Source organism: Oryzias latipes, chromosome 3, assembly GCF_002234675.1.
Source record: "Oryzias latipes chromosome 3, ASM223467v1".
In the NCBI taxonomy this organism is placed as follows: Eukaryota; Metazoa; Chordata; class Actinopteri; order Beloniformes; family Adrianichthyidae; genus Oryzias; species Oryzias latipes.
The window spans coordinates 31,784,965-31,800,586 of NC_019861.2; the positions used below are offsets into that span (position 1 = coordinate 31,784,965).

A 15,622-nucleotide genomic window follows, 5' to 3' on the forward strand; every position below is an offset into this window, starting at 1 on the left:
AGGGCTCTGAGGTTTTATCTCCCAGGGGAGATGTAGGAGTGCAGATATGCATTTCTCTCCCTTTGTTCTAATTTCATTATGATTAAAAACTTGATGAAGTCCGTCACCATGAAAAGCTCCTCTGACAGGTGTGTTTGAACATGCAGGTGTGTGTTTGTGTGCTTCCAGACTTACCAGAGATCAGCGTGAGCCACAGCAGCGTTCTGGTGAGGGAGGGCGACAACGTGACCGTGAGCTGCAACGGGACCGGATTACCGCTGCCCGAAGTGGACTGGACCGTCGGCCAATTGAATTCCATCAATACACACATGGTCAGACCCCCACACCTTTAAAAAATAAACAGTTGTGTGTGCAGCTTTACTCCCCCCATCCAGATCATATTCTTTTATGTGTTACAACAGCAGTTTTCATGCTAACCCAACACTTTTTCCTTGAATTTACTCTGAGAACAGCATTATTTGACTGACTCAGTGTTGATCACATTTGCAGCCAAAGAAGCAGCTCATATTGCATTCTGCGCCGAGCTGCACACTATGCTCCTCAGCGTCCGTCATCAGTGACTATCACTTCAGGGTTATCACTGTCCTTGGCTGGCAGGCTTTAACCTGCAACCTCACTTGGCCTGTGTGGTTAATGAGGTTTGGCAGTTGTGTGTCATTGCTTTGTTGGGATTCAAGATAAATGTTTCTGCTTAAAGCAACATTTCAAGTTCTGTTCATGTAATATGCTCTAAAGAATTAAACTTGATGAGACATGTTGTCTATTTTTAAAAGCACAGAAGTGGTGGAAGATTAGATTTCCATTATTCGCTACTTTGATATAAGCACAAGTGCATTTTACCTTTTTTTTTTTTCAAATGGCGTGATAATGAATGCATTTTTTTCTCACTACATTTTTCAAAGATACACAAAAACCTCCACACATGTACCACTATTGTGATTTACTTTATATTTAGGTATGGGGGCCGGTTTAGCTTGTGCTGGTTTGCGGCGCCTTCCATCCGTGAAACCAGGGTTCGATTCCGGGCTGCTCTCTATTCCCTTCTCTGCTGCTGTGCCGGTCTCACCCGGTTGGATTGAGAGGGTTGGGTCAGGAAGGGCATCCGGCGTAAAACATTGCCAAGTTAACCATGCGACTCATCCTCGAGGGAGAGGTTGTTTAGCTGTGGCGACTCCTGATGGAAGAAGCTGAAAGTGACAGACTTTATATTTAGGTATAAAATGAGGATTCTTTTGTTCTATCCATTGGGACAAAACCCACAAAAACCCCAAACCTTCAGAGTTATTGTTTTTCTCCTATTCTCTTAGATTCAATTTTTAGGAATCCTATTTGTAATATATATATTTTTTTTTTTTTTTAAAAGATCAGCTGAACTTTAACAACATCCCTGTTTGATGTTGCAAATATGGATTCTAGACCTGTCAGGGATAAAAGTTCAAAAATGAGTTCAACAAGATTCAGATCAATTCCTTCACTGGCGTTGAAAGAAAAATTAAATCCCCCAAAAGTTTGTGTTAAAACTGAATTTTCAGGTCTGTCACACTCACTCGTGTAAATATTTTAAATTATCAAAACAAGTCCATGTTATAATTGCTCCACCAGAACTCTTAAGATGGATATCCCTATCACTTAAGTTATACAAATGACCTGATTCAGCCGTCATTGAATCAGTTGCAGTGGCAGATTTTTTAGTGGAAAAAAGAAATTCCTTCATACTGGTTAGTTTTTTTTTTCCTTGTTTTTTTTTTTTTTAATTTGAGCTCTTTTTTTGCAAAAGTGAGAACCTTAGATGATCAATCTAAGCTGAATACTTTCTGTCAGGAAATAGTTCAGCTTTTAAATCCTTGGTGAAATGCACATATACAGGGGGTTGACCCGTACGGGTCCAGTTTTTGGGTTGTCTGGGCCCATACAGGGTCATTGAGAGGAGCGGCTGCATCTTTAGAGGTGCGCAGGTGTTACTTGCTGTTCCTGTGAGGCTTGTGCATCCACCTTTAGGGACATCATGAAAACAGAATGTTTTGTAAGGCTTACGAAAGATAGATGCATTTATATACGGGTGATGCTGTCAACAGCGCCCTTTACACAGCACTCCAGTAGTTAGTTGGGTGTGTCGTCACTTACCATACGTCAATACAGCACAAACATGATACGGAAGTGCCTGTAGGACGCCCATAGGGTGCCCACACGACTACACTCTGATGGTCGAATTTCCTAAATTCTGAGTCAGGCTTCACACAAGGAGCCCCCACTTATCACTTGGACAGCACCAACAGGATTTGGGGGAGTTGAAAAAGTGTAAAAAAATGTATACGACACACCTGTGTCTCACCTACTTCACATTTACTTACCCTTGGGTGTTGTCTGAGTGTTCACTGTCATCTGTCACTTGCAGCATGTCAGAAGAAAAAACATGTGCCCAAATATTTTTTTCTCTACTACCTCACTTAGCGGTTTTGCAACCTGCGTGTCTCGTACAGGTTTGTCCATTTTTCACCCACAGACAGCCCATATCCACACATATGTGCAGTTGTGGCAAAGGTCTTGGTCGCTAAAATAGGAAACACAGAGATCTGTGGGTAAAGTAAAGCTGCTGTAAAGGCAACAAATTTGTTCTGAGCTAATGTTTTGATGGAATTAAATGTTTTTTTTTTAGATTTTTGAGCTATTGGAGACACATGGAAGTACTTGGAAAAATGGGAATAGTCGTTTACAATTGATATTATAACCATAGTAATTTACCACAACAGTAATATGCAGTGCCTTTTGAGTCATACATCTTATGATTTCTGCTCAGGAAGGTTTTAGAGAAAGAAAAAATATATAGTTTTTCAGAAAATGAAGCTCAAATAGTTTGGAAAGATGTTGGTGTAGGCTTTCTACAGACTGACGTTATAATAATTATGCTCTCTTTATCCAAAAAAGACATTTTTGTGACTGAGACACTTTGGTTGAACCCACAGTGGAGCAGCTAACCTATTATTCCCGCTCACTGGCTCAGGCCCCAGAGCATCACTGCAGTACAAACAACAAGAGCAGAACGGAAACATGACTTTAATTGACGTCTGCGGCTTTATCGCTTAAAGTGACTCTTCAGATTAGATCAACCTTAACCTCAGGCTTACAGTCTAAGCACAGATATTGGCCAAGCAAAAGGAAGAATAAGAGATTGATATTTGGCTTCATGATAATAAAAAATGGAGTCAGTCAAAATGCAAGTTGTCTTTTTCTTCACATGCTCCCTGAAGGGTTAGGCTTGGTGTAATAAAGGACGGAAACATTAATGAAGTTGTTAATTCTCTCAGATAGTCCACTTCATGGCTTTGTTCTATTTCCTTCCACAGGAATTGAACCAATGAATAATTAACCATAGTTTTAATTTAGTTTTTTAAAACTGTAACCCCCAAGACTGTTATCGTATGTGCTGTAGAGTATCTAAACTTTTTGCTCTTGTCACTCTTTTATAGTCGAACGTTTACTGGCCGAACATCCACTCCATTGATCTGAACCTTTTCAACATCAGTCGAGACGACAACAACTTCCAGCTGAGCTGCATCGCAGAGAGCGTGGTGGGGATGACCAACTCCTCCATCCAGCTGAATGTGCAGTGTGAGTTTTCCATCAGTTGTTTGAATTTGTTTGGTGGTGTAGTGGCTAGCACTTTCTCCTGACAGTGGTAAAACCTTGGTTCAAATCCCAGCTGGGTCCTTTCTGAGTGCGTGAGTGTATCCCTCCCACAGTCCAAAAACATACTTTGTTAATGATTAATATCTATAAACATACTGTAAGAATGCATAAATAAATAAAATGTTTTTTTAAAAATATAAATAAATGTAATGATCTTTTGTAAAGTGAAAAGCCTAAAAAGTAACTTCAATATATTCAAATATACTGCATTAATACCTACATAAAAAAATAAATATGTAAATTAATAAATAAATAAACATAGAATAAAACCTAAATATACTGCTCTACTGTAAATTAGGAAGCCCCAAAGCTTTAGTATTGTTAATTAAAAACATATATAAATGAAATAAAATAAAAAAAATAGAAAGTAAAAGAAAATAAATTGCTCTTGTGAAAATTAAAAAGCCTCATAATGACTTAAATATCTATAAATAGAATGTGTACTTTATTATTTAAGATAAAATATACTTTCAAATGTAAAAGTGTGTTTAAAATGTACTGCTTCAAATCCGATGTGTGTTACTGATTCATTTACCTTTTTAAAGCTTTAACCCTCCTGGTATGTTCTGGGTCAGAAGTGACCCATTTTGAAATTCAAATATAAAGAAAAAACATAATTAAAAGTATTTGTTTCACTATGAAATGTCTTTTGCTTGGCTAATTTTGTGTAATCAACTTAAAGTTCAAAATTTGTACAGTTACTCTATTTGTAATTTGAATATAAGCATCAATGATGTTCCTCAGAACAAACACAATAGGAGAGTTGAAAGTGGAAATAAAGAAACAGAGTACTGAAGTTGAAAATATTAAAGTCTTGACTGGGGAGGGAAAATTACCTCCCTCTATGAGTAGACAGCAATACTTGAGCTTCAAATGTAAGATCTGAAAAGATTTATGAGGTTGTTCAAAGGTTTTTAAAAAAGATCTACAAAACATATTTGTCCCCCACACCTAAAATCACATCTGACTAACGTTGCCCAACACCTTTCTAGGAAGGTCAGTATGCACACCAACTTCCTAGACACATTTTAGGTTGGGGACTCTAAAAAATGTCATTGTTTCTCAAAAACAAAGTTGTTGACATGATGTTAGGGAGCTGTCAAGCTCTGCACTGGGAGCATCAAGTTTGTTGTTACAGCCTCTAATCTCCTAGTTCTGGGTAAAAAAGCTTTGGTGTCAGGAAACTGTCTCTGAAATTGTCCCTGTGCAACCTAGGATTAAGGAGAACATGGAAAATTTCAATTAATTCAGGTGTTTAATTAAGAACTTCAGTTAAAATGTTAAAGACCCACTCTAATCAGCTTTTGATCTGTTGTCGAAGCATTTCCAGTGGTCTTTTAATGATGATTATGCAGTTTTTAGCCAAAATCAACAAACCTGTCATTTTCTAGGACATAGTTTCTGCATAGTGACAGTAGTACATTAGGAATTTGCCTCTTGAGGTTTGGTCAGGCACTGAGCGAGCCTTCCTTTCATTTCCTATCATCCCTTTTGGTAGCTTACAGCTCCTCACAACTCTAAGCGAACATTAGCTTCACAACAAAAATGGCGAGCGATATTAGAGCTATCCAGCTGGACAGTTTTACGCCAAAAAACAGCCAGACAAGGAAAACGAAGACGTGGATGGATCTATTTGCCTGCAAGTGGATGCATCGAAATAGAGTATAGCAAACGTTCATTTTAAGGTTGAATACACCCCGAGTCTTTTTTGCTACTCTGTTTTATCTGCAGGGTCTATGTGCCTATTGTCACTCACTGGACGGTGAATATTTGCGTAAACCAGAAGACTTTGTCTAATGTGAGACCATCTGTCCAACGTTGGAAGCGTGGCAGAAATTGGGTTGTGTGCATCTTCTTCTAACACGATTGAGAAGGAATATAAGTGAACTCGTGATTGGAAGCTGTCTGTTTTCCGGTGAACCAGTACTGTGCGTCAAAGAATAAGACAGCCTTTATTGGTCCCACATTGGGGAAGAACTTCAAATTAAAGCAGTGATCTAACTTTTTACAGGAATGTCTGAACAGCATGAACGCAAAAGTTTTTTAATTAATCGTTACAACCTGAAGACAAAAAAATGAGTGCACAACGAAATGAAGTGATAACAAGAAACACTGTTAGTGCTTTTACCTTGAAGTATACCTCATAGATCTTAAAAGCTGACTATGAAACAATCCACATAAAAGCAAGCATGTTTTTATTATTCCATTCTGTGGTAAAGAGGATCTCTTAAGATGGAACACTACAAACATGCTTACAACACCGCAAAAATGCAAAAATTGTTTACTCTGGATTCAATACACGATAAATTGGGGAGAAATGCCGATGTCAAGCAAGCTATAGAAGAAGGACACATCTGTATTGTTGACTCCCAGTGTTTTGATTACTATTTGCTCACCTGCCATGGATCCTCTTAATACAACTCAGGTGCTTAAAATGCAACATCACGCCGCTCTGTTGTTGCAGGCTTTAATCAGAGCAGCCCGCTGTGATGACTTGGAAGAGAATCTTGTAACTAACCACTGAGCAAAAAAGGGATGATCCACATTTCAGGCCATCATTTAAGCTGCCATGTTTTGATTTAAAGCTAAAGATCCACTCCAATGAAAACTGTGTTTTTGGTGTTTTTAACGTGTTCTTGTTGCATTTTCTAAAGATGGAGGATATATATTAAGAAAATTAGGCTAAAAATTTCATTTCTAACTATTTCTTTATTCAAATCATTGTGAATCAGGAGCAGACAAAAGAAATGGTGTTTGAAGAAGATCACAATTGTGTTGTAGAACATAACCATTTACTTCTTTATTTTCCTTGTCTGAGCTGGTATCTGGCTCAAAACTGTACGAGTTGGATAGCTGGGATATTGCTCGGCTCTTTTGTTGCACCCTTATTGTTAGGTGAGAGGCTGTAAGCTAGCAGGAGAGCGTGAAAACAGGGATGGGCAGCCCGGTGTGTCTGCATGATAGTCAGCTATCCAGGTAATCACGACTGGTTCAGGTGTGTCCAGCCAATTAGAACATACTAGAGCAGTGTCTGTTGGAAATCATGCAGGAATGTGGCCCTCGAGTTTCCCATCCCTGGAACCGAGCGCTCTCAGTCATGGGTGACGGGAAAGGGAGCGGAGTTGCTTCAGGCCAACTCAGAGGTGAATTTTCAATGAACTCTTGTCGCTCTGCAGAAATTATGTACAAGAAAACCGTACAGGTGTATTGATTTTGGCCACAAACAGCTTAATAATGATTGAAAGAGCACTGAGAACGCTTTGACAATAGATCAAAAGATGAAGAGAGTGGGATTTTAAAATCGAATTTAAAAAGAATGTCAAAAAAATATATCTCTATCTATTATTTTATAGTTGCCAACAAGACTTCATTGGTTTTCATTTTTTGTGTTTAAAGTTATTGTATTTTTGATACTAATATAATTTATTATTTCTGTTTAAATGAAGTATAGTTGTCAATTGTCCATCAGAACGCAAAGCATTTGTCTTAAAATTGACGTGTGTTCAATAAACAGAAAACAGCTCATTACAAAAGAGTTGTGGATCCCCAAAACCATGAAACATTTCTGTTACACAAAAGCCTCTTTTCCATTGACTTTGATGGGCTTATCTCGGAGCATAAAATTGATCATCTATTAATGATAAAGACAGTCTGAGAGAATAATTTAAGATTGAAAAAACCTCCTCTATGGGGGTTGAGCAGCCAAATTATGCAGGTACATTTGGAATGCAATGAGGTGTTGCACAGTTACAAACCAAGTGAAATTGATGTAGCCAATTAGCAAGAATATACCCTCCAGCCCACATGAAAGTCTGGCCTTGATCTGTGCGCATAGAGAGACGTAGGGGGAAAAAACAGCTATGATAAAGCTTTGATTTAGTAACCATCAACATTCTCCTCTCACATCTGCACAGTGACTTACTGTAAAGACTTCTGCTCTTACATTAGTCTACCTGGTGTACTGACCCTGGGAAGATTTGGAATAGACTCCATTCAAAGCCAATATTTATCAAAGGTGCCTGACATTTTTCTCTTTGTAGCAAGCCTCCTCTTGTAGGGCTCAATCTATTGTAGCTCTTTGCAATGCATCACGCTGTAGGACAGGGGAGATTTGTCAACAATTCAAACACTACCTAGTGGAGCAGGGCTGCCGAGGCCCGTGCTGGAATGACAGATTGACTTTGCGGCATCAAGTCTTCGGGGTCTGCTTTTGCACGGACACTGAATGGATGTACATCTTCAGGCATTTTCTTTCCTGTTGACACTCTGCTGGTGCTGCAAATTAACTTATTAATTTTTCATCACATGCTCTGATGGTAATTACATTTCCTCCCCTGTGCAGCCTGTTGTCTCTGGAAATGTCATAAAATAGCTTAAACTGCTGCTCTGATTAGGGAGTAATCTGATTGACAGGGAAATTACCAGCCGTCAAGCGACATTCTCTGCATTCAAAGATGAGCTCGCTATTTTAGAGAAACTGTAATTAAGCACAATGCAGATTCTGCAGGCGCATTGTTCTGCCGCTGTCAGGAACAGAAAGCAGCTCTGCAGCCGTGTGGACTGACAAAGCGCAATCGTCTTTATTGTCGTTACTGCAGCTTCCTGTTTACACTCACAAGCCTGATGACACCTGAGTACCAAAAAAGTAGACCACATCAATCCAGTTCTGAGGTTTTTACACTTACTGCTCTTCTGCTCGATTTATATATTCCAGTATTCCATTGACATCAATCTGTCTGAGGCAAGTTGTTAATTAAATTGACATATACCATTATAAAATCATTTCAGAATGAAATTTATTGATTATAGTAATATTAGAGGGGGAAAATGGATTGAGATACAGTAGATTTATTTTACTTTAAAGTGAAAAAGACCAAGTGCGTCGCAGTGGAAGAGACACCTGATGGCAGTAAAAAGGATGAGTCCATCATTCCAGTCCAATGTGTGTGAACACTTTGAATTTAGCAAAGACACGTGACCATACAGCGTGGTAGAATGTTTTAATAATGTTCCGTTTGTACTATTTTCATGTGGAAAAACAACAGTGGGCTGAAATTTATGAAACTAAAATGTGAATGGCTTTGCCACTAACTCTTGTTTACTTGTTTGTTTGTACACATTTAATGTACACTTGATTATCTTGCAAGAAATGGAAGGAATGTGTAAAACTTCCGCTGCACTGTTGAGTCTCCAGGTCTTTATCTTTGAGTCACACTGGTTGAATCATCAATCACAAATTATGAAATGAATTAAATTGTTGTTAAAATTAATTGTCCCGCCCTTACTTTTAAGTTCTGAAGATGGTTTACAAGCTTTGAATGGTTTTGCACCAAAATACATGACTGCACCCCCTGACCCCATATGTACCAGCCAGACCTCTCCAGTCATTTGGATTTGGTCTTTTGTCAGCTCCCAGAGTCCAAAGCAAACATGGAGAAGCTGCATTCAGCTTCTATGCTTCACAGATCTGGAAAATATGTCCAAAAAACCTTAAACACTCCAAATTCAGGTTAAAGGGCCTTTATTCAACTATTCTGAAATGTACATCTGCATTGATACTTTTAAGCGTTCCTTAAATTCAGTATTTTTTACGTTCTTCAAATTTTTATTTTAACTGTCACTGTTTTATTTTTTATTTTTTTACATTTTATGTTAAGCACTTTGAATTGTCTTTGTACACAAAATGTTCTTTACAAATAAACTTGCCTTGCCTAGAATCTGGCGTTTAAAATCCACAACCAGCATTATTAACAGATGAAAGTTTACAAACAGGTCTGCATTTGGATTTCTCAGTGTTCAGACGTTTATCAAAGCTTGTCATCTGTCTGAACAGTGTGAGGACACGGGGTCACAAGAGTCAAAATGGCTTCTATTGTATTGACTGAAACTGGGCTGACAGCCACACTCAGGGCAAAATGGACCTGTCCCCCAACTGTCCATCAACAAGAAAAGACAATTTTTTCTCTTAGTTTTCTTTTTCAATTTAGGCAACACATCTCTATAGACTCCCTCGCTTCACTCCTTCCTCCTCGGTCCTTTCTTCTCTTTCTCCCTATGATCACAACCACAGCTCTACGCCCCCACACCAACCGTTCACACGTACACAAGCGTTTTGCCTTCAGATCAGTTGAATGACTTTATTGTGCTGTTGCCTGTCACTGATTTCTGCCTTAAAATGACAGCTTCCATACGCCAGTTTATCTGTGCCGTTAATGGATGATTATTTGGTGCCAAATTACAAACCGAAAAAAACAGCAGCTGATGGTTACTTAACGAAAAGATCAATCTGCCTGGCAGTTCTTCAAAAAGCGTCTTTATTTGAACCAGTTTTTAAGATAATCGTGCATTTTATGCTACAAGCACCCAATTTCCCATGAATGTACCTTAGGTTCCACTCTTTAAAAAACATATTTGCCATGAAAAAAATACAGGATTGTAGAATAAGCCATCATAGCCTATAAATAGATGGATGGATGGGTGGATGGATGGCTGGATGGATGGATGGATGAATAGATGGATAGATGGATAGATGAATAGATGGATAGATGGATAGATGAATAGATGGATGGGTGGATGGATGGCTGGATGGATGGGTGGGTGGGTGAGTGAGTGGATGGATGGATGAATAGATGGGTGGATGGATGGATGGATGAAAAGATGGGTGGATGGATGGATGAATAGATGGATAAATGAATAGATGGATGGATGGATGAATAGATGGATGGATGAATAGATGGGTGGGTGGGTGGATGGATAGATGAATAGATGGATGGGTGGGTGGATGGGTGGATGGATGGATGGATGAATAGATGGATGGGTGGGTGGATGGGTGGATGGATGGATGGATGAATAGATGGGTGAAATGGATGGATGTATAGATGGATAGATGAATAGATGGATGGATGGATGATTGGATGGGTGGGTGGGTGGATGGATAGATGAATAGATGGATGGGTATGTGGGTGGGTGTGTGGATGGATGGATGGATGAATAGATGGGTGGGTGGGTGGGTGGATGGATAGATGAATGGATGGATGGGTGGATGGATGGATGGATGGATGGATGGATGGATGGATGGATGGATGGATGGATGGAGGAATAGATGGGTGGGTGGGTGGGTGGATGGATGGATGGATGGATGGATGGATGGATGGATGGATGGGTGGATGGATGGATGGATGGATGGATGGATGGATGGATGGATGAATAGATGGATGGATGGATGGGTGGATGGATGGATGAATAGATGGATGGATGAATAGATGGATAGATGAATAGATGGATCGATGGGTGGGTGGATGGATGGATGGATGGATGTATGGATGTATAGATGGATGGGTGGGTGGACGGACAGACAGGATCAAATTGAATATTTTGAAACAATTGAGTGTATGGCCACCCACTTTAAAAAAAGGGCAGCCATTTAAAACATTTTAATGGCAAATGAGCTTTTCTGAAAGTGGGGATCCTAAGGGCGACTACTTTTGTAGAAAATTTGGTGCTTGTACCACAACATGCATGATTTGTCTGAAGTATCAAGCTAATTGTCTCTGCTACTTGGAGACACATCATCCCAGATAAACATAGTCCTTCATACCTCACTGCAATAATCTTTTGGTGTGTTGCAAAAGTATTCCCAATGATCTTTTAATCATGATTATGATTTTTTTGTTTTAGCCAAAACACACACAAAAAATGTCATTTTCTTGGACATCTTTTCTGCAGAGCGGCAGTAGTTCCTTTTAAAATTCACCTTTTAGGGCTGGACTGTTGGCGTGGAGTAAGCCTGTTCTAATATCGCATCATCCCTTTGTTTACACTCTTTCCCACTATCCTACAGCCCCTCCCAACCCAGGCTAACATTAGCGGTGCAACAAAAATGGCGAGCAATATCTGAGCTATCCAGCTGTACAGTTTTGGGGCAGATGCCAGCTCAGACAAGGAAAACGAAGATGAAGACGAATCCGTTTGTCTGCAGGGGATGCACCAGCAGGGTGCTTGTGACCCGCCTGTCGTATTTGTTTTTCTTTCTTTTCAAGCAGGATTTTTTTCATGCTCCTGATTCAAAACTATTTGTGGTCTTTGGGACCTCTGACATTTACTGCGTCTTTCAATTGCATGGTTATTTAATTGATGTTTCTAATTTAGGCCAGGGTTCCTTCATCCACTGACCTCCCCCTTCCCAGTCACCTTCTTTCAGCTCTTCAGGGTGTTCAACAGAATATCCAACATCAACAGAAGGTCTCTTTTTGGTCGGAAATGCCCATAAAGCTGCAATAACAAAATATCTCACTGGTCACTTAACTTTTGCTTGAATGTCACTTTTGCCATTTTTTTGGTTTTCTGCTGCCGCAGACAAGAAGAATTTCCCCATCGTGAGATTAATAAAATCTATCTAATCTAATCTAATATATCCGGCTGAGTTTTTTCTCAGACAATAGAACCATCTCAATAGGCTCTTTTCATCGTAGAGGAGACAGGTCTTTACTCTAGACTTTACTTGTTTGTGTTTGGGATTTGCTTTTTGGATGATAATAAGTAAAAGAAATAAATATTCTAATAGATAACTGGACAGGATTATTAGTCTAAGCAGCTTTAAAATGTGGCTGTTCGTCCTAAAGAAAAAAAAAAGAACTCACATTTTTTTTTTACTTTGAAAAGAGCAATCTAATATAAAACAGATTATCTGCATACAGTCTTCCATCATCAGAAAAACTATTTCCAAAATGTGCAGTAGGTCCAATGTTGGACCCACACTGTATCGTTTTTTTTGTTTTCTTTCATTGTGCACTAAAATACCATGAAATCCATCAGCTTGACTATAAAATCGACACGCTGAGGGAATGCCAGATAATGAGAACTGCCAAAAATTCTCTTTTGATGATCAAACAGCAAGAGTGACTCATGGAAAAACAAATTTGTGCATGAATTGGTTATGAAGATTATCTGATGGTATTAAAGTGATAAATTCTCTTTCAGCTCGTTGTTTACTCAGGGGGGGGGGGGGGGGGGGGGTGCCTGGTCAGAAAAGAATCGCCAGAAATTTCAGGCTACAGTTTAGCCTTAACATTGTTCAATAAACCAGTAATGTCGAATAGGACACATGGTCAAAGATTCATAACCGTCAAGAAACCTTCAAAATGTCACCCTTTCCAGAACTAGACTGTTCGGTCAGCTGAAGCCTTTTCTTTGCTTTTTAGAAAAGGTTTTCAACAGCCCAAGGGCTCTCCGAGCATAAGGGGTTTTGCACACCTTGTAAGACTGATGACTTGCGTTACAAACGGACATGCTGATTAGGGTGTTAGACAAGTGAAGTGAATGTATTTCTATGACTTCCTTCTGGATTTTATGTCAATAAGCCAAAAAATCTGATGAATATATCCTCCTCCCCAGTTCCTCCAGTTATCATAGCACTGGCTGAGCCTCAGCAGCGGCTGGACACCTGCATCGAATTCACGGTCCGTGGGAACCCCCACCCCAAACTGCGCTGGTTCCACAAGCATGAGGAGATTCAACAGAACAAGTACATTCGAACAGACATGGACTTCTACCAGGACACTCTCGAGGGCTGTTTGATTTTTCGGAATCCGACTCATCTCAACAATGGCAACTACACCCTGGAAGCCACTAACCCTCTGGGGAGGGCCACCAAGACGGTTTATGGTCACTTCCTGGTAGCACCTGATGACAGTGGTGAGTAAAAAACCTTGCTCTTCTTTAAAATTTGTATTTACTTGATGAGTTTTGACAGAAAAAGGTGAGGAAACAACTATTTAACCCTTGTGCTATCTTAGATGACCCCACCCTTACATTGACGTGTTCTCCCTACCATGACAAAGGTGGATAAAGGTGGAAAGATTTCATGCAATCCATGGACACCAGTGAGGTTTACAAATCATTGAAAAAAAAGGTCTAGCACACTGTCTAGTGGGTCTAGATGACCCAACTCACAATGTTAAAGTGCCTAGGATAGCACAAGGGTTAAAGACCTAATCTCTGACCATCTTTTGATCTATTTTTCAAAGCGTTTCCAGTAGTCTTTTCATTATGATTCTGCAGTTTTTAGCCCAAAATTTACAAAAATTGTGTTGTTTTCTTGGCCATTTTTGGAAGAGTGGTAGTAGTTCATTCGAAATTCACCTCTAAATTGTGGGAAGGACCATTAGCAGAGAGCAAACCTCCCTTCCCCATCCACAATGTTGTCTATGTACACCGCTACCAACTTTTTTTATACAACATATTTTAATCTGATCTTGATTATCAATTTGTTGAATAAATAAATACTTAGAAATACTTAGAAATTTAATTTTAAGCTTAAAATCCTCAATGTATGTTATTATGAAAAACACCAAAAACAAAAAGGTCATCGGAGTGGGTCCTTAAGAATCTGTTTATCTTTTCATTAGCAAGCAGAACTCAGTCTTCAAGAATTTGTGATTGGAGTGTGATTCTGACCAGGTGATTTTTTTAACACTCTGTGCCGTACCTTACTTTCAAAGATTTAGAGTGGGGTGCCTTTGCTTTTTATTAGAATGTCCCCCGTCAGGGTGCAGCGCATGCAGCTAATCCCTCCCAGCTGGATAGCTGCCAAGGTTCATCCACAGTGGAGGCAGGTAGATTGTTCTCTTGGAGTTCAAGCTGGGTTCACAAGGAGTGGGAAGCCACTCAAAGGCGGGGACCTTTCTCTCCATAGTCAGGATTTCAGGGTTAAAGCATTGTGCCAGTTCATGACAAAGTGTGACTTTCTCTTTCTTTTCTTTTGCAGACACAGAGGAACCAGGTGAGTGTTTCCTTTTCAAATAAACGCCCCTGAAATAAAAATGTCTATGTTTGCTTTGTGCCTGCACACACAGAGACAGCCTAAAATACAACATCCCTTTTGGACAAATACCTAAACATGATGCACTGTGGAGAAATTGGTTCACCTTTTGCTTCTCGTGTCTCTAAAGTTCTAAGTGATTTTCTTTTCTTGCTGTGATACAAATTGTTTCAATAGTGGTGCTGAGAAAATGAAGACATTTTAATTTAGGTTCAAAGCCGGTCTGTACATTAAAAGGAATAATGTGAACTGCATAGCATTTTGTGTAAAGATGGCCAGTTTGTCCTTTCTTGCAGACTGAAAGAGGACAATCTTCACAACCTAGATTACATTTCAACTGAAAAGTAAAGTTGGAGCAAAGACTAGCTGTAGCTGTCAGTGAATGCATCTTTTTTGTGCAAGTGAATACTTTAATTAACAAAAGTTGTGTCTTACTGGGCCGTACAGCTCTTGATTAGCTTTTGGAATTAAAACTGCAAGACAAATTTAAATCAGTTTTCTTTTTAAAAAACGGAATGGGCAAAAATATTAAGAGGAACCCCTGGGGGACACTAACCTCTCTGAACTCTCCGGATTTTTTAATTTTCCTTAAAAAGTGTTCTAAAAGTAACAAAAAACAATAAATTAAGAAGAATAAGTAGAAATTAGATTTTTGAGCACGCATATCTGAGGACATTTTGAAAACACCGTGAATGCCGTCAACACTAACTCAGCTGGAAGCCAGTAAGGCACAGCCTTAACTAAAACCTCTATAAAACATCCATAAAGACACTGTCGTTGAAAGTTCTCATTAATTTAGTTTTAAGTTGTGCCAAAGAACTAAAGCGGTGGAGTCAACCGTTAACCCTATAAGAGTGGAGCTTTAGTGTCGATCACGGAAAACTTCTATCGTTTAATTCTAGTAGATTCTGAAGAGGAGAAAAGCAGCTCTGTGCCGACATGCAACACTGTGCAGCAGTGGAGTAATTATGCATTCTGCTGATTCCCGATGATTATGTAAACGATTGAAGAGTTATAGTACGTCAAAGAACATGCGTTATTTAGGTGTCACCAGTGACATCTCCAGTGTTAAAGGGTTAACAGACCAAAATCAATTTAATTTTATACTGTGGAACA

The 15,622-nt window shown here is 39.3% G+C and overlaps 1 protein-coding gene across 3 annotated transcripts in view; it reads left to right on the forward strand.

The window, feature by feature from the left end:
- ntrk3 (neurotrophic receptor tyrosine kinase 3) overlaps window positions 1–15,622 on the forward strand; it is a 229,911-nt gene that overhangs the window by 101,635 nt on the left and 112,654 nt on the right. For all 3 annotated transcript variants that reach the window (XM_023953663.1, XM_023953662.1, XM_023953664.1), the window contains exons 6-9: window positions 169–311; window positions 3,468–3,609; window positions 13,081–13,380; window positions 14,453–14,467. In XM_023953663.1, coding sequence (XP_023809431.1) covers window positions 169–311; window positions 3,468–3,609; window positions 13,081–13,380; window positions 14,453–14,467 — 600 coding nt within the window. The remainder of the gene's footprint in view (window positions 1–168; window positions 312–3,467; window positions 3,610–13,080; window positions 13,381–14,452; window positions 14,468–15,622) is intronic.